This window comes from Sinocyclocheilus grahami, unplaced genomic scaffold, assembly GCF_001515645.1.
Source record: "Sinocyclocheilus grahami isolate Dianchi unplaced genomic scaffold, SAMN03320097.WGS_v1.1 scaffold478.1, whole genome shotgun sequence".
NCBI lineage: Eukaryota > Metazoa > Chordata > Actinopteri > Cypriniformes > Cyprinidae > Sinocyclocheilus > Sinocyclocheilus grahami.
In genome coordinates this window covers 250,180-270,684 of record NW_015505657.1, presented here as the reverse complement: position 1 = coordinate 270,684, position 20,505 = coordinate 250,180, and the positions used below count along the sequence as shown (strand labels likewise).

General features: G+C 32.8%; 1 protein-coding gene across 1 annotated transcript; it reads left to right on the top strand.

Moving 5' to 3' along the window:
• Positions 1–1,908: 1,908 nt before the first annotated feature.
• On the top strand, positions 1,909–10,575 carry LOC107553712 (dematin-like). The gene is made up of 12 exons (XM_016236027.1): positions 1,909–2,129; positions 3,733–3,838; positions 3,918–3,962; positions 4,093–4,236; positions 5,689–5,798; positions 5,961–6,066; positions 6,325–6,389; positions 7,973–8,021; positions 8,198–8,205; positions 8,467–8,532; positions 8,841–8,921; positions 10,021–10,575. The coding sequence occupies exons 1-12, from the start codon at positions 1,968–1,970 to the stop codon at positions 10,132–10,134; spliced, it is 1,056 nt and encodes a 351-aa protein (XP_016091513.1). The 5' UTR covers positions 1,909–1,967; the 3' UTR covers positions 10,135–10,575.
• Positions 10,576–20,505: the final 9,930 nt, after the last annotated feature.

Genomic DNA, 20,505 nt, shown 5'->3' with positions numbered 1-20,505 from the left:
CTCAGGGACTCTTCTTAGCCAGATTGAACTTGAATTACAGACAGCTTGATGCACATGGGTCCCTTCATCTCAAACACAGGCCATTTAAATTGTATTCTCAGGGTGATCAATCATGTCAGTAAGGAGGTGCTGCGTCCTTCATGCCAGAGTAAACCTGACCTGAGCTGATTGCTAACCCTCCTAACCAGCAGAGGTCAGGCCAGGGTGGAAAAGATGGAGGAAAGGTAACCAATAGTGATGTTTGGTGCTCCAATAGATTTCTGTCTCAACTGCCCTTTTTTTTTTTGTCTTGAGGTTTTGTCTTTAGAATAGTCAAAAAGGAAGGTTTAAAATGCTGTTTAAGGGTAAATGGGAATAATAAAGGAAAAATGGCAAAAGAAAACAAAATTCATTGTATCTAAATAGAATTGTCATATTAGAGTAATATGAATTATTTTTGTTTTGTTTTTTATAATATGAGATTTACTTCAGTTATATAGCTCTTTATGCAATACAGACTATTTCAGATCAGCTTCACGTTAATAAACAGGAAAATAACTGTTAATGTTATACAATTAATCAATTCTTCAACTTCAGCTGTAATAGAGCTCTACTGAAGATTATAGTGCCATTATTTCAGTGCAAATTTTGTTCTCCTCCTATAGTGTCAGTGCAGTTAAATTAATAATTTTACTGAATAGTAATATTGAGAAAGTGTTAAAAGTGAAGAAATGTTGCCTTGTCAACTGACTGAAATAAGTTGAATTACTAAAATTATTAAAACTGAAATAGATATAAATAAAAGCTCAATATAAATAATAGTAATAATAATAAATGACATAACAAGCACATTAAATCTTCAGCTAAAATGAAAACGGAAAATGTCAACGTAAAAGATAATTAAAAAAATTAATAAATACCATAATAGTATATATAAATAATACTTAAATAACATGATACAGAATCTCTTTTCATGGAGATCAACTTACAAAAGGCTTTACTTATAGTTGTCTCTGCATATTAAACTGAACTATTTTATCAGTATTTTTGAAAATGTTTTTATTTTCAAATCTGATTTTTGAAATTACAGTATTGAGAATTTGAGTGCATTAAAATAGTGTAACAATGCAAGAAAACCATTGTACAACAGTTTTATTTTTTATGCATTTGGTTTTAAGATGAAACATGACCCAGATTTTTAAATGTAATGCATTTCCCTTGACATTTAGTCTTTGCCCTGAAGCAAGGCATGAGCAGTCAAAACAAAGCAGAACGAAAAAACCTCTCGCATTACCTCGAGTGAACTTCCAACTCCAGCAAATCAAAAAGCTGTTTTTGCAAAAAAAAATCAACTATTTTAATGCAAGGAAATGGATTCAAAACGCCTTGAGGCTTGTATCCCGCTCAGAGAGTGTTACTTGTGCTCTTTTCATGAAATATTCAAGGCTCATCCTTATATGAAATTGAAATGACTGAAATTCTAATTAACACATTAACCATTGCCAACCCGAGACCGTCTGTACGGAGTATACTCGTCTGATGTTTTCTGATGCTGGAACCTGATAAATACTGTGGTCAGTTCTCAATTCTCTGCTCATGGGGAAATTGGGTGAGCAATCATGATGTCACTTCCCCTCCCCCCACACTAACAGGATGCCGTCCCTGCATCTAATGAATTAACATGTAATTTCATAAAGACACGAGATCAGATGAATGGTATAACTGTTCTTCTTCATATTTATTCATACTGATAGCAGCTATTCACATTGATACCAGTCAGTTCTTCCAGTATGGACAAAAACATGCGGTTCATTGAAATATTAATAAATATTACAGCTACAGTATATTATATAGGCCTATAAATAACACTACACAGAACTGCAGTTCTTGGGATCAACTTTACATTGTCTCTGCATATTAAACTGGGCGAACAGGAAGCTGGATATAATGGGGAGGTGTAACTTTAATGCTATTCGTCGAGCTTTGTTATGCATGTGAAATCATTTGTGTGTGGTAAAGAGCCACAGAGCCATTGGATGTCAAACGTTGAAGACGATGCATGTACAGTATGCGTGTGTTCTGTTTTCTCTCCTTGTCTCCTCCAGAGATCAATGTCTCCTCGTTCTGTCTCGCCTCCTCCTTCCCCTGAGGTGAGCCATCAAGCCTCTGTCGATCAGAACTCACTAGCTTTAACCACCACACTTATCTTCCTGGACACTTCCAGCGGGATTGTTTTACTGAGCCACTCAATGAATGAAGGACCTTCCGTTTCTGAATTACATTTCAGCTATGTTTGCCAAAGCAAATATGGCAAATATGTCTTTAGTTATGTTTAATTCATGTTAATGATAATGTAAATAATTACATTTATAATAGTTTAATTGGCCATAATATGAAAACAATTAGCAGCATATTGTTATCATTACAGAATTGTAATGATTTTATTTTTATTCATTATAATCATTGCTATTAATTATAATATAATATTGTAGTATTCAATTTTTTAATCATTAACATTTATTAATCATAATAGTTCAATTTGAGTCCTTCTTCACTGATTAATATTATTCATTCATACTTATTAATTATTATAGTACAGTATTTGAATATTGTTGTAATATTGAATATTAATTAATATTATTACAATTAAATGATTTTATTTTAATTTCTTTAATTCACATTATTGCAGTCATATAAACATTATTTAAAAAAATAATTATTTAGCAAATCTCAAAAGGAATACTCTCTTATTATCCATAATATTGTTTTATTTTTATGTATTTATTTATTTTTTGTTCTTGGTAATTAATAAAAATAAAAAAACTACTAAATTGTAATATCTGCCGCTATTAGACATAACATGACAATTATTAGTGGCATATAGTTATCAGCCAGAAGTATAATATGATTTATTTTTAATTAATAAATTATACTGTTCATTATAATATTATATTGTAGTATGTATTTTTTATATTGAATATAAATCTGAATTAATACTATTAATTATTAGCATTAGTAAACAGAATATTTCAAATGTAGTCTTTCTTGAATTATTAATGTTATTATTAATTCTAATTCTTTTAATTAATATTATATATTATAGAATTATGTTGTCATACTGATGTATAGATCATTAATATTATTACAGTTATTAATGATTTTATTGAATATAAAAATGTATGTCATTCATTTATATTATTATGGTGCAGTCATATAAACATTATTCAATGAATCCATAGTTTTTAGTGTTTCTTAAAAAAATAATAATAATTTTGATATTGACCATGTATTGGTTATTGGCAATAACATGAAAATAATTAGGCATATTGCCTTTATGCATTTGAACATGATTTATTTTGTATTCATTAGAATTAATATTATCCATTATAATATTATATTGTAGCTTTCATATTTTTTTAAAATATTGAATATGAATATGATCTGTATCAGACAGAATTATATTATTGCACATTCCTAATTAACTACATTTAAACTAACTAGAACACTGAACAGTGGAATCAAATGGCATTCTATGCTGCTGACCACTCAGCATATTTTACAGCAAGGCATGTCATATTATTGATGCAGGCAGTGAAATATGATGGCCTGGCTTCTATTAACCTGCTGAGTGTTTAAATTATGCCCACTCTTACGATCAGGATTGAAACAGGAATGTACGTCACCAGATTCAAGTGCTCCAGTATTAGCATTCCAGAATAATCGGAGGTTTATGCAGTTCCCCTGTTCTTTCAGATATTTGCTTCAAAAGAGTCAAAGGAGGGGTCAGAGCAGGGCTCTCCAGGAGGCTCCACAGTGCAGCTCCGCAAAATCAGCCCCGTGCAGCACTTCCACAGGCCGGGTACTTCAGTCACAGCACAGCGACACCTTTCAGAATCATTCCAACGTGTGTGAGCTGTAACTGTACATTTGTGTTTCAGACAGTGGCACCAACATCTATAAGAAGCCACCAATTTACAAACACGGTATTTGTTCTTTTATTATTTCATACATATAGTTTTCTAGTTAGTGAGCTTCACCTCACTCTTGGTTTTCCAGGGTGTACTGAAAGATGAACTGGTCACATTATGCTGTTTATCTTGTCTCTGTCCTCAGACGGACAGACGGGAGCGTCTCACAGTAAACATGATGTGATCGTTGAGTCCTCCAAGTTCCCAGCAGCCCAACCGCCTGATCCCAACCAACCTTCAAAGATAGAGACAGAGTACTGGCCCTGTCCACCCTCTCTAGCCACGATGGGTAAATGCTCTTCAGCTTCATATTTCTGTAGCCCCTCCCACAGTGACATTTGATTGGTCCAAACTCCCACTCCACATCACTGCATACTGAAGGTGAAACGACTGAAATGTAATGTGCCTGATAATAGTGCAGCTTTAGAGAAGCACGCAGAGTTGATTAACTTGAATTAATCTGAGCTGATTCACTTTTAACATATAGTATATGCATTTCAAATTTAGTTAGTATAATAATAATAATAGTATAAAAATAGTATAGTAAATATGATTCATTATAATATTATATTGTAGTATTTTAATATTATTGTGATATTAAATATAAATTAAATAAATGTAGTCTTCACTGATTAATTATAAAATTTTTATATAATACAATTATTAATCATACAATATTCAAATATTATATATTGTAGTAATCTAATAATAATGTAATATTCAATATAAATATGAATACTAATCAATCCGTACTATTAATAATTATTATTAACATTATTAATTATAAGAATGAATATTTAGTCTTTGTTGATTATTAATATTATTATTGTAAATTATATTATTTTTTAATATATTGTAGTACTCTGATATTTGTAATGTTAAATATGAATATTACTTATTCAATTATGAATTACTAATGACTAGCATTCATTTTAATAATTTAAATGTCATTTTCCTCCACTGGTTTATGATTTAATTTGTATTTACTTCTAATTATACAATATTACAATATTATATTGTAGTATCCTAATATTATTGTAATATGAAATATAAATATTAATTAATGCTATATATGAATTACTACTATTATTAACATTATTGTATATAATAATTAAAACGATGAATTTATTAATGAATCAATATGATTTCTTTCAAGTTATAATTATTATTATTGTAAATTATATTATTTGTAATATATTGTAGTATTACGATATTATTGTAATACGTATATTAATTATTCATTTTAATTACTAATGACTAGCATTCATTTTAATAATTTAAATAAAATTTTTCTCCACTGGTTTATGATTTAATTTTTATGACTTCTCTTATTATACAATACTACAATATTATATTGTAGTATCCTAATATTATTTTAATATGAAATATACATATGAATTACTGCTATTATTAACATTATTGATTATAATAATTAAAATTGATGAATCTATTGATTAAATCAATACGATCATTTCTTTCATAGTCATAATTAAAACAATTATATTATACTCTAGTATTCTATTCTATTCTATTACTGTGATATTAAAAATGAATATTAATGAACAATAATTATTAACATTATTAATTATAATAATGAAAAGTCTCTCTCCACTGATTCATATTTAACAATATTTATTTTTACTATACATGTATATTATAGTATTTTATTGTGGCATTCTATGTTGTAGTATTCTAGTATTGTTGTAATATTAAATATGAATATAAATTCACTCACTCCCAGAGATTGAGTGGAAGAAGAAGGCAGCCGAGCAGGGAAAGCCAATCGAGGACGATGAGTTTGAGGACCTGACAGAAGATGCAAAGAGACTCCAGGAACAGGAACTTCAGAAGGTGAAAGCAGGACATCGATACATCAATACTGTCTACATAAATCAGCCGCTGCGCTGGGAATATTTCTCTAAGGCTAGAGGATGAAGTGTTTTGTTTGAAGGCAGTGCGCACGCACAACATTAATGGAGCTCGCTAATCGTGACTGGGCTGTTTGTTTTTCAGATACAGTCCAACTTGGGCAAATTGATCCTGAAAGAGGAAATTGAGAAATCAGTGCTCATCCGCAGAAAAACACGTTCCCTGCCAGACGGGACAAACATACATTTGGGTATGTGATGTCTGTTTTAGTCTTAGTGCACTTCATGCAACATGTGCTCTCAGTAGCTTCATCTATTGACATTTGAAAGGCATTTTCTATTAGAGTTTACACTCTTAAAATTAAAGGTTCTTTTTGGTATTGATGGTTCCATGAAGAACCTTGAACATCAATGAAAACTGTCATTTGCGTTTGTGTGAATAGAAAGTCTATTGAGGAATGTACGTATATTGTGCTTCTAATGAAATGTTTCATTGGCATTCATTGCAGGATCATCAGCCAGTGCTACTAAATCAGCCTCTTTACCTCCCTGCAGTCGAACAGGCCTCACCAGGGTAAGAGAGATTCATTTAATATAATGTTCTGTAGTATAATCCTATAATGTTGATCTATTTTTTTTTTAAAGTGCCCATATTATGCCATTTTTACGGTTCCTAATAGTGTTTTGGGAGTCTCCTACAATAGGATTGCATGCATGCAAGGTCCAAAAAATGCTGTCGTTTTCTCAAAATATGCATTTAATATCACTTCATTTTCCAGCGATTCTCAAACGATTCGTCTCTCTAAACCTCTCCTTTCTGTGAGCCTGCTGTGCTCTGATTGGTCAGATGGCCTAGTCTGTTGTGATTGGTCTACAGCGTACAGCGGGTTTCGGAAGCGATACGCCTATTTCAGTTGTTCTGTATTTTGAACGCTCGATAGAAAATGTAAACATCTATTATTTATCATACTTTCAGGTTGTGATTCAGTGGAGCAGCTGGTCCAAATAAACAGGATACTGATCCATCTTTCAGCAGCAAGCATTTTGTGAATCCCGCGTTGAACTCCCCGAGACGTGTTTGTGGGCGGGGAGACAATAACTTTATTTATCGTGCACTTTCGGCTTTACAACTTTGCTGATGGTTTACATTCACATACAGCTACATTATTACACACTGCATTAAAGGCAATATTGGAAATGGCATAACAGGGGCACTTTAAAATCGAAAATTCATAAATATTCTAAATGATTGTTATATATGAAAATTAATCATATTAATTATTACAATTATTAATGGTAATAAAATGACAAATTAACAAATGTATTCTAGCTTTACTAAATAATATTATTTTAATATTAAATATGTACAATAATAATAACAATTAACATTATTAACTGCAATAATTAAAATGTAGTCTTTCATTAAAAATGTAAAACATTTTTTAAAAATTCTGATCAGTATCATAATTTTGTATTTGTAATATGCATGTTTTATTAAATATGAATATTAATTAATAATATTACTTATTAGCATTCATTATTTTAATAAATACATTTCATTTTTCTTTACGGATAAATATATGTTCTTTGCTATATTAAAAATGACCATTAGAAATATTAATTATTAACATTATTCACTGTAATATTAAATATGAAAATGCGTCCATATTAATTGTAGTAAATAGCATGTAGTCTTTATTTACTGATTCATATCATACATTTTTATTTGAAATATTAAACATTATTAGCGTTTTTCACATCTCTCTGACCCTTAGATGTAAATGCTTTTTTTTTTTTTTGCTTCTATACCTTTAAGAGTGTGTGTCTGAATTTGAATATGTAAATACTGTTTTGATTGGTTAACCTCTTCACACTTGGTAAAAATGTGGGTTTGCTGTCACATCCAGTATAGTTGTGATGGTATAAATATTGGTAGCCACATAATCTGTTTTAAGTTTGGGTGTCATTATAGTACAGATTTGGAAACAAACCAGTTTTTATTCTGAGATTTTTTGTTTACATACTAACTACATACACTTTTATATTTCAGAATATCAAGGTTGATTTTTAAATGCCCCTTTTAAAGATAGGCTGATGTTTAAGATGTTCCTGTAGCTCTTTTGAGTCTCTGATGTGTGTTTCTCTTCATGCATGTAGCTGCGGTCTGCAGACTTCACATGCACAGACAATGGAAAAGCAAAAACAGGTATGGTCAAAAATGTAGTATACATAAGCAGTGTATTAAAATACTCATTATTTATATGTTTCTGCTATAAACTCTATTATCAGCATAACACAATTTGAGTGAGAATCCACAAATATGAGGAAAATATTAGTTTAATGTCACTGTATTTTTCTGATTTTTCTTTCTATGTTCCTCAGGTGTACAGGTAAGAAGATCTCACAAGCATGGCTGTTGGGTTTTCTAATAGACTCTGGCATTTCCTGCTACTAATGTATCTTTACCCTGACATTAGCCTACACTCCTTTCATGGCTTCAGACTCATTTGATATCCACACACTGTTTGCACACTTAATAATCGACTGAGGGTGATTCATTATTATGGATGTAAATGTACTCATATGTCTCATATTGATCTCCTTTGTCCCGGGGGGGGTCATTTTTCGGGGCTGGGGTGGCGTCTTCATAGAATGGCGATTCACAGAGTGGGAGAATGGACAGAGGAAGCTCTCTTCCTAGTATTCTGGAACAGAAGGTGAGGCAGATCTTACCAGACCCTCCAAAGTTTTCATGTTCTGCTTCTCTCTTCTAACCCCATGCCACACATTCACTCACATCCATGTTGCTTCTAAGCCTCGCTTCCATTGAATGCAGAATTCACTATGACGCCATCCATGAAGACAATATCGAAGTGAAAACTCTGGAGGTTGTTTGTGTAGTGAACATTCTCCCGTGAGCAAGCCGCTAATATGTGATGGCCTGCTTACTGTGTCCAGTCAATCAAAAAGGACGAGAACCGCATAAAATGTTATCAAAATGTAATGAAATCTCATCTCCCTTTAGATATATCCATATGAAATGCTGGTTGTAACCCACAGAGGACGCAGTAAGCTTCCTCCAGGTGTTGACAGGACCAGATTAGAGGCAAGTCACAAATAAGCACTGGTTAACCTTGGTTAAAACAAAAAAACAGTTAATGTAACGGTTTAATGTCCTTGAGTTTCTTTGCCATTATATGCTCAAAAGAATGAGCTAAATAAGTATATATATATTATTGTTTTATTAATAAAATATGAATAAGAAATCTTATAAAATTATAATAATTAAAAATTATTATGATTAAAATTTATAATAATAATAATTACAAAATGTGTATTTATTTATTTTTCTTTGTGGTAGGAGTGTTTGGAAAACAAAATAATAATAATAATAATTATTATTATTATTATTATTATTATTGGATATAGTAACTGAACATTATTTATTTATTTATTTGTGATTGTGTGTTTGAGGGATAATAATAACAATACAATTTATTGAAAATATATATTTATTTTATGAAAACATAACAAATACATTTTCATATTTGTAATAAAAAATGACAATAAATATTTTGTAATGTTTTTTACTTTTTCAAATAGTTTATTATTATTATTATTAGTAGTAGTAGTAGTATTGATATAGTAACTGAACATATTTATTTATTTGTGATTGTGTGTTTGAGGGATAATAATAATAATAATAACATTTATTGAAAATATATATTTATTTTATGAAAACATATCGAATACATTTTCATATTTTTTTTTATAAAAAATGACAATAAATATTTCGTAATGTTTTTTACATTTTCAAATAGTTTATTATTATTATATTTTCCTAACACTACTAACACAAATCGTAAATTATTATTATTATTATTATTGGATAAAGTAACTGAACATACTGTATAAACAGATTTATTTATTTATTTATGATTGCATGTTTGAGGGGAAATAATAACAACAATAACATCATTTATTAAAAATTTATTTATTTTATTATTTATTTTTATTGTTTTCCAAACACTCCTGCCACAAATGCATAAATACATTTTTATAAAACATTATTTATGAATTTTTATATTTTCAAATAGTTCATTATTGTTATTATTTTATTATAATAAATATACCCCGTCCTCTATAGTGTTTTGTCTCAGACCGCACATATAAACTGAGCGATTGTGGTGATTTTGTTTTTAAAGCGGCATCTGTCTCCAGAGGAATTCCAGAGCTTATTCGGAATGTCCATCACAGAATTTGATCGTCTGTCACTATGGAAACGGAACGACCTGAAGAAGAAAGTGTCCCTTTTCTAACATTTGGACATTTGGACTTGGACACTGAAGCCCTCGCCCTCCAGAGACGCCAGTAATATCCACTCTAATCTAATACGGATGCTATGCAGACATTTGAAGATAAGCAAGGAAGATGACACCACATCACCAGATGTTATTTCACTCACATATACAGCAGTCTCTGTACGTCTCTGGTGTATATAATAAAGACAGAATGAAGACTCGCGCATCCCTACAGTCGCTCCATATCTCAAAAATCGGATTATTAGTGATGGAATATCAATTTCATAAACTGCTCCAGCCGTTTCTTTACGCCTTACATCGATTTCAAATTCTTAAAGTGCCCAGAGATGTTTATAATAATAGGCCTATATATTTACACAAAGTTTTAATCGTAAACATCGCTTTTTCTGTTTTGTTCACTAATATTCCACTATAAACTTAATTTATTGTATCCCAAACACACTGTACATATATCATGTTATTTTTATTTATTCTTGGTGTCAATATGTAAAAGTTCAGCTTTAACTATCACTAGATGAACATTTCTAACATTAAATGTTCATCATCATTCATTAAAAATGCATGGACTCTAAGTTTACATAATTTATTCAGTTTACCGATAAAAGCACTGCGATATACAACTTTTATTTGTGTTATATTGTGGACTAATATGAAATATGTAAGCTCAGGCTTGCTGGTAAGCTCTGGCGTTGGGTTCTCGTACACTGTTGGTGCTTCATATAGTAGTTTGCTTGTAATTACTGAACAACACTAGACGATCTTTGTTCCACACAAAGCCACTCCATTTTCTTGTCGATGCATACTTGTGTTTTTACTGCTTTTAGTAGTTGGTCTCCATTGCGGTGTCTTTTAAAATGGCACAGGTGTTATTAAATCATGCATCGCACGCTTCCAATGGAGACTGTCCAACGATTATGTGTCTGTTCTGTGTTTCATCACCGTTTTTATGTAACATGGTGTAATGTTGAGAAAAAAAATAAAAGCTTCATGTTAGAATTTGTGTCAAGCAAACATTTTTAGGTCAATTCACTGAAAAAAAAAAAAAGTTGCATTAATATAATGATCAGCTAACTTTGTGCATGTAGTGTTTTGTTAAACTGAACGCTACCGTTCAAAAGTTTGGGGTTTGTACGATTTTTTCTTTGTGCTTTTGAAAAGTGTCTTATGATCACCAAGACTGCATTTATTTAATCAAAAATACAGTAAAATAGTAATATTGTGAAATATTATTACAATTTTAAATAAATATAATCGATACTGTAATGTAGATATTCCTGTGATGCCAAGCTGAATTGTCAGCATCATTACTGCAGTCTTCAGTGTCACATGATCCTTCAGAAATCTAATATGATGATTTGCTGCTCTAGAAACATTTATTATTGTAATTATTGATGTTTTAAACAGCTGTGCTGCTTAATATTTTTGTGGAAACCGTGATGCATTTTTTCCCCCGGATAATTTGATGAATAGAAAAGTTCAAAAGAACAGCATTTATGTGAAATAGAAATAATTTGTAACATTATAAACGTCTTTACTGTCATTTTTGATAAATTCAATGCATCCTTCCTGAATAAAAGTATTCTTTTTTTTTTTTTTTTTTAAATGTTTAAACAATAGTGTACATTTACACAGTATGTTGTTACTTAATGTTTCAAGATTTATTTTTACATGTGTTATATTTTATCTTATCATATACATTTTTATAATTTTGTGCATTTTTTTTTCTTTTTTATAATTTTTCTTTTTTCTTTTATCATTTATAAAATGTATTTTATTATGTATTTGTATTATTTTACTATATTAATTTAAATATTTACATGGTTTTTCAATGCATATGATAAAATACCTTAGAAATGATAATAATTGACCAATTACCTGCCCTTTAATGTTTTAGCATTGTTAAAATAATGACCATTTTAGTGAAAGACAAGGGAACTTTCAGTGTGCCAAGCAGGGCGCCTCTCAGGGGGGGGAAAGTTAGGACGATTCTAGGGCCCACGCACTTTTGGGGCCCCCAGAGATCTGTTTTATTAGTAGTAACAGTAGTAGTAGTAATGTAATAGAAATTATAAATGTATCTACCAAAGAGTTACAAATAAAACAAAATTACGTCTTATTTCTACATTTCCAGCCAAATTATCTCCCCCCCCATTCACTGCATGGTTTCGTCCCGTCCTGCGAAGCCTAGAGTCACTGAGTGAGATCAGATGGTAAACTGTCAGATTAGAGATGTCTTCGAGTTCGAGGGGGACAAACCGAACCGGACGATTTGGTCAGTCGCACTTTTAAACACATTTTAGTTTTGCTATAGAAAATATACAAATTCATACTCTGCTTACATAGAGCAGCAGCAGCAGGAAGCGCGTGGGGTTGTCGTGGCTACCAGATACACTGCACGCGAATTATTATTGAATTGTTTTGCCGCCGTTTGCCACACTAGACTTAGCGATAAACACGTTGAAAATAATACACAATAAACATGTCTGTCTGAACGATATCAAAGGAGGCTTTTATTAAGCAAATCAAGGAGTGAATTACTCGTCCACTGTTGAAAATATATACTTTAGCTGGGTTTCCGCAGGCAGGGTCACAGTTATCTGCAGTGTGTGAAGCTAAAGGTTTTTGGGTTAAGGTTCATAATGATATGATGTTCATTATGATAATGTAGAACATTTTGAACATTGTATGCTGTGTGTGCATAGCTAGCCAAACAAGGAAAACAGCTGTTAAGCTAATAGTCACAGTTAGCAGAGTAAGATCATGATTGAGAAATGTGGGATGCTGCTGGAAATGCTGCTATGGGGTATCCTATTTATTATTTTGTGATTTTTTTTTGTTTGCCCCAGTGAAGCATTTCTATTAATATAACTGATTAAGTAGTCAAACTCATTCCATATCAGCAGAATCGTGTGGTACAGGAAGTCTATGTCAATAAAACAGGTTCAGATTGAATTATGTTACTGATGCCTAAAGGTCAAAAGCAATAGCAAAAGTAATAGGTCAATATTATTAAATTGCAGACACAGATTTTGAATAGCTCGGCTGGCTTGTACACTATATTGCCAAAAGTATTGGGACACCCCCTTCTAATGAACAGGTTTGACTACTTTAGTCATTTCTAATATATATATTAGATGCATATAATGCTATTCTAGTGAATTGTGTGCTTTTAATTGTATACCAGTGGTTTGAACAGGACCATTTTCTATTCTAACACAATGCCTCTGTGTATAAGGCAAGGTAAAATAATAATAATAATAATGATTGATTGAGTCAGTGTGGAAGAACTGGACTGGTCTGCAGAAAGCCAAGTCCTCATCCCAGCTGAACACCTCTGGTGTGACTTTAACAGCTGTTAAGCTAATAGTCACAGTTAGCAGAGTAAGATCATGATTGAGAAATGTGGGATGCTGCTGGAAATGCTGCTATGGGGTATCCTATTTATTATTTTGTGATTTTTTTTTGTTTGCCCCAGTGAAGCATTTCTATTAATATAACTGATTAAGTAGTCAAACTCATTCCATATCAGCAGAATCGTGTGGTACAGGAAGTCTATGTCAATAAAACAGGTTCAGATTGAATTATGTTACTGATGCCTAAAGGTCAAAAGCAATAGCAAAAGTAATAGGTCAATATTATTAAATTGCAGACACAGATTTTGAATAGCTCGGCTGGCTTGTACACTATATTGCCAAAAGTATTGGGACACCCCCTTCTAATGAACAGGTTTGACTACTTTAGTCATTTCTAATATATATATTAGATGCATATAATGCTATTCTAGTGAATTGTGTGCTTTTAATTGTATACCAGTGGTTTGAACAGGACCATTTTCTATTCTAACACAATGCCTCTGTGAAGGTAAAATGGTAAAATAATAATAATAATAATGATTGATTGAGTCAGTGTGGAAGAACTGGACTGGTCTGCAGAAAGCCATCCCAGCTGCCCAGCTGAACACCTCTGGTGTGACTTTAAATGCAGACCTTGAGCCAAAAACTCATCACCAAACACCAGTGACTTGTACATACACATGGACACATGTATTGGGACACCCCCTTCTTTAGAACAGAAAAAGGCACTTCCAAAACTGTGGCATCAAAGATGGAAACATAATTCATGTATTTAAAAATTGTATTTCCATCTTTGTTGCCACAGTTTTGGAAGTGTCTAAAACGATTGAATGCATATGTACAAGTCATTGGTGTTTGGCGATGAGTTTAAAAAAAAAATTTTTTTTAGTTTTACTGAGTTTTCCCAATACTTTGGGCAATATAGTGTATGTTTGGTGCGGTAGGGGGCCCAACCTCATATTCTTTCATAGGGCCCAAAATTGCTAGCGGCGCCCCTGGTGCCAAGTATTCACTGATTTTACTAACATTTTACTATTACTAACATTACTATTCACTCCATTTATCTTTTTTATTGGTTTAAATTTTTTTTTACAAACCTAATTATTTTCTTATTTAGAGAATACCGGGCACCACAACTTTAGAAAAGTGTTTTCCTTTGTGATTTATTACTGGTCTCTTTTTCACTGAACACAAGGTGTCAGCAGTGTTCAATACTATAACAGGCCCATATCACTGTGAGAAGTGTCTATTCTGAGACTAGCTTTCACATTAAATACTTAGAAATAGAATTAGAAATAGTTTTTTTTTTTTTTTTTACGTATATAGGGATACATTTAAAAAAAAATCCTGAAGAACCATAATAAAGCAAAAAATAAAATAAAATAAATCACGCATTAAAGTTAAAGAAAGGTAAGAAGACACAAGTGGATCAACAGGATGTTAAATGTCCAAATGTTGGAAATAGTTGAATTTTTAGAAGTTAACTTTTAATTACTATATCGGTACCGACTCTGCTGCCTCCTGCACTCACCTGAGGAAACGAGCTGTCTATAATGTGGAGCTGAACTGGATTTGCAGGAGCGCTGCTGCGGATCTCATTGTGTGATTAGAGAGGCAAACCTCAGGTGGCCCATCAGGTCATTAGACTTTGCTGCCATGCCTTTCACTTTCTGGAGGTCTAAATGGGCTTCTGGCTGTTTTACTCCCACAATAGAATATCTGGAGACAGGTCACATGACCTCCTATGAGTCAGATCAAGACAAAGGGTCGCTGCAGGGAAGCCAAGTGCTCTGAAAACCTTCTGTACAACTGGATCCGAGCCAGCCTGGTTCAGTGAGTCCGTTTTACCCAGTCCTGCATTGTGCTTATCTTGAACATGGCACACATGGCTTAGAAACGCAGGGAGCATTTCATGTCTTTGCAGCATGTTAATGAGCGTGGGTTTTAGAAATGAATAACAATTAATGAAACTTTGCCTGTATGGGTTCTGACGCACGTCATCGTTGGCAATGCAAAGATGTGAGAAGTAAAGCCTGATATTTTCCATAAAGCAGCATTAATTCCAACTGTACTGTAAATTAAATTAACCTAATAGACACACAAGTAAATTTAACTTAAATTCAAATTCAAATAAAATAAATTAAAATAATGTGGCATAAACATAATACATACTATGAATTCTAAATTAAATTAAATTACCCTACAGTAGCCCAGTAGACACAAAAATGAATGAAAACATCAATTAATTTAAATTAAAATAAAATACACATATAAATAATTAATATAATGTGTCATAAACATATATATAATACATGCTGTGAATTTTAAATTACATAAAATTTGCCTACAGTAATCAATTCGAGGGAAAGATGAATGCGGTCAAGTACAGGGATATCCTGGACGAAAACCTTCTCGAGTGCTCAGGACCTCAGACTGGGCTGAAGGTTTACCTTCCAACAAGACAATGACCCTAAGCACACAGCTAAAATAATGAAGGAGTGGCTTCACAACAACTCTGTGACTGTTCTTGAATGGCCCAGCCAGAGCCCTGACTTAAACCCAATTGAGCATCTCTGGAGAGACCTAAAAATGTCTGTCCACCAACGTTTACCATCCAACCTGGCAGAACTGGAGAGGATCTGCAAGGAGGGATGGCAGAGGATCCCCAAATCCAGGTGTGAACAACTTGTTGCATCTTTCCCAAAAAGACTCATGGCTTTATTAGATCAAAAGGGTGCTTCTACTAAATACTGAGCAAAGGGTCTGAATACTTAGGACCATGTGATATTTCAGTTTTTCTTTTTTAATACATCTGCAAAAATGTCAACAATTCTGTGTTTTTCTGTCAATATGGGGTGCTGTGTGTACATTAATGAGGAAAAAAATTAACTTAAATGATTTTAGCAAATGGCTGCAATATAACAAATAGTGAAAAATTTAAGAGGGTCTGAATACTTTCCGTACCCACTGTATAAGCATGGCTTTGTGTTGTGTTTTACACTTAAATTCATTCGGCTCACGTATCACCTATGTGTTGAAAGACTTTGAAATATCATCATCATCTAATATCATCTCATTTATTATTTCCTGTGATGCAGAACTTGATGATGGTGCAAAAACAACCTTATATCCTATCTGATAACTTCAGCTGGTTGGCTTGCTAGCTTTTGAATGTCGCAAGCATTAATGCACCAAAACCCCATGAATCTTGTCTTCCTGCTAGATTAAGGTTCAGAGAAGTTCAAGGTGTCTTTATCCCCCAGAAGGGGGCTATGGGGGAAATGCAGATGGTAGAAGCTGTCACTTCAATGGAGCAGTGTTGTGGGATGGAGAAACAAGGGCAGATGGCAAACCCTGAAGTGAGAGGCTTTCATTCAAAAATTACATTTCAGTCCACAAGTGGAAGTGTGCAGAAGGCCTTGAGCAGCACTTCAAAAAGTTATGTGATGATTCTCAGCAGCACGCTTGCACTATTTTCTTAGCTCTATAAACAATGCATCTCGCCGCTTCATCACAACTCTACTAGATGTTTGTGTGGTTTGGTTCATGAGAGCCACTGGCATATTTCACTACACTTATTAGCATTTATCATTTAGCATGTCCAATTTTCTTCAGAAAAAAATAAAAATAAAAAGCTATCTAATAGGGGTCAGAATCAGTTGGATTCATAAGCTCTTGAAACAATTCACTTTTATTCGATTCAAAAATTACATTTCAGTCCACAAGTGGAAGTGTGCAGAAGGCCTTGAGCAGCACTTCAAAAAGTTATGTGATGATTCTCAGCAGCACGCTTGCACTATTTTCTTAGCTCTATAAACAATGCATCTCGCCGCTTCATCACAACTCTACTAGATGTTTGTGTGGTTTGGTTCATGAGAGCCACTGGCATATTTCACTACACTTATTAGCATTTATCATTTAGCATGTCCAATTTTCTTCAGAAAAAAATAGGAGGCAGAGCTATCTAATAGGGGTCAGAATCAGTTGGATTCATAAGCTCTTGAAACAATTCACTTTTATTCGATTACAATTCATTCGGGAAGGCCAATTTCCATTAGGCTATAATAAAAGCATTTCATATTTTCAAGGAATTTCATATGAAATACAGTCTCTTTTTGCTAATGCTGAACAGAGCAGTGTTTCAGGTTGATTGATTAGAGAAAATTGTAGATCTGGAATCGAGCTGATTCACTAAAAAAATGGATCTTAAGAGTCACTTGTTTCAGAAATCGGGCAATGATTCATTAAAAAGAACCGGATCATTTTGTTTGTGGAATTCTTAATGGGGTCATCAGATGCCCAGTTTCTATAAGTTATATAGATGTCATATATAAGTTATATAGCTAGCTATATAGATGTTCAACGCATCATATTGTGGTTTTTGAGTCACCGATCGGACGATTTTTCGGATAAGCAAGAAACAAGAAAAAAAACTATTTAAAGCACAGAGAATGACAATGCTTTGAAGGGTTTCTGACAATTTTATGTGTATCTTACATGCAGAGACGTGAAAGAGGAATCAACCTCAGTGGTTTAAAATTTCTTGAACGTGTAAACTGGCAAATGAATCTACGAATCACATGCGTGCCGAACGGTGGGGTCTGGTCCATACGAATCTCACCGATTGTTTGGGGAATAAGGCTGCATTTGTCACAGTTTCGCTGAAAATATATGGCTCATATGAGTCATCTGTTTCATAAACTGGACTTCACTGGGCACGTCGTATGGTCTTGATAACTCAACAGAAAGACATTTTTTGTCATTATATTGTACACACTCTTGTTGCGTAACATACAGACTGCAAACTCACATTGATCATCAAGGTAAAGTAGGATTTCTTTTGCTGAAAAGCTAACAGCACAGCACACTTTTTTTTTGCCCGTGCAGAACATGCCGTTTCAATGTTAGTGTGTTGCTTAGCAGTGTTTCTAGTAGGTTAGCACAGGAGCAATGCTGTAATAGTACAAAACACAAGCCATTGTCGTAAGAAACCTTGTTTTGCATCCTGATGCGAGTCCACTAAATGCCAGCCACATTAGGTAACCAACACTGAAAAACAAGAAGTAGCATGTAAATAATCTGTTAATCATTCAAGTTTAAAGAATTTATTGCAATTTAATGTTTAATTAAATTTTAATTTGATGTGTATATTCATTTTTATGTTTATGTATTGCTACTTATTTCTTATATAAAATTATTTTTTATTACTTTATATAAAATCAGTAGGCTATTTATTTTGCATTTCAGCTGTTTTCACCTTTAGTCAGATTTTAGTCAGACTTGAGCGGTGAAGTAAACAAATTAGTTCTAATTATATTCAAGACCTATGCCATATGATAAACAAGCCACTTGGGCTTCTAAGAGTATGCTAATGGAATACATGTGCAATTGAATATTTATTAGGGTAATGTTTATTAAGAAAACATGATTATTGAGACAGCTAGATTTGTACACCATCTTCCAAAACAAACACTGAGTGCACAGCATGTACAAGCAGAATACTGGCACAAGCTCACTGACAATATGTTGACTATATTGACTAAGGTTCAAATTCTAAACTGAATATTTAGCACATCTTGTCACAATATATGTATATACTTTATACAAAGTTCTTGAAACCCATTGTCAATCAGTGTCTTTCACAGTTCAGAATACATTACAGCAAACACACTAAAACACAGACAACAACATATTTGTACATTGTAAAAGTGTAGTTCTAAAACAAAGGACAATAAGGCAGTGTGAAACAGGCCTAATATCTACTCATTTAATTTCCAAATGAAAAATGTCATGACAATTTTAAAGGGTTGTTAAAGCAATACACATTCATGCAGATTTACATAGTATCCGAAGCAAGCCATCAAATTTCTGATGTAGCAATCACTGAAACTCTGAAATGACTAAACACGCCATCTTGTTTTAATTATTTACTTTTTTGGCCTATTTAATTATTTTAATTATTTACTTTTTTGGCCTATTTATTTGTTTAATGAATTTATAGCTGTATTGTTAAATTGAAAGGCCATATATCTCGTCACTCATATCAAGATTTTATCATCTCATGTAAAATTCAAGGCTTTACACAAGCACAACAGATGTATCTAGCTGTGCATTAAGGCCCTTTTACTCTCCCTGTGACTCGCATCATGCTTTGACCTCCACGTGAAAACCATTGCTGATAGCATCACAGAAGGTTGATTGGACAAATTTGCTATGTAGCATAAAAGCTGGAAATGTACAGAATGGACAGTGAAAAGTACATTGCACAAAATAGAAAAAGATTAGTTGAATGTGGATTCAAGAAACTTTCAAGCCAGGCTCATTGGGAAAAAATTTCCCTGAGGTGACATTTTTGCAAAGTGATTTTACACTCTGGAAACAGAGTTTCGTGACGCTTATAAAGTGATGAAAAATGAACAAAAATGTTTATGTTCTATCACTTTTGAAAATATTGTGCCACATAAAATCATTCCTAAAATGGATTGTAGGTAAATTTTCACCTCATCCAGCACCCTTTTGGAATCTCAGGTTGCTATACGGTAAGGGTCTAGCAGCGCCCCAGCTATTTTGTTAACAAAACCAAATGTGAGATAAAAACTGGCATGGTTAGTGCCAAAGTAGCTCGCTTCTTTTATCATGATTCGAGTTTCACTGGACTCACACCCAAGTGCTCTGAATTGCAAGTGCATCACTCAGTGTACCAGGTGGGCTACCAAGCAAGTTTACTATGCCAGAACAGCCATGCACATAAAGCTGCTCCTGTGAGACAAACATCAAAATATATACAAGTATGTAATTGTTACAAAGTTTTATTATAGTATTGTGCAAGGAACCTAGTGAAAATAAGTCTCTATTAACCAATGATCTGCCTTTTAATCATAATTTTTGTGAAAAGGAATAAAAGTTATTGATATTCTCTTCAGTGAATTGCATGTATAGAAACATTTTTAGAGTTTTGCAAGTGGGTAGAGGGACAATTTTCCACTGAGCCTACGTTGGAAACTTTACAATCTTA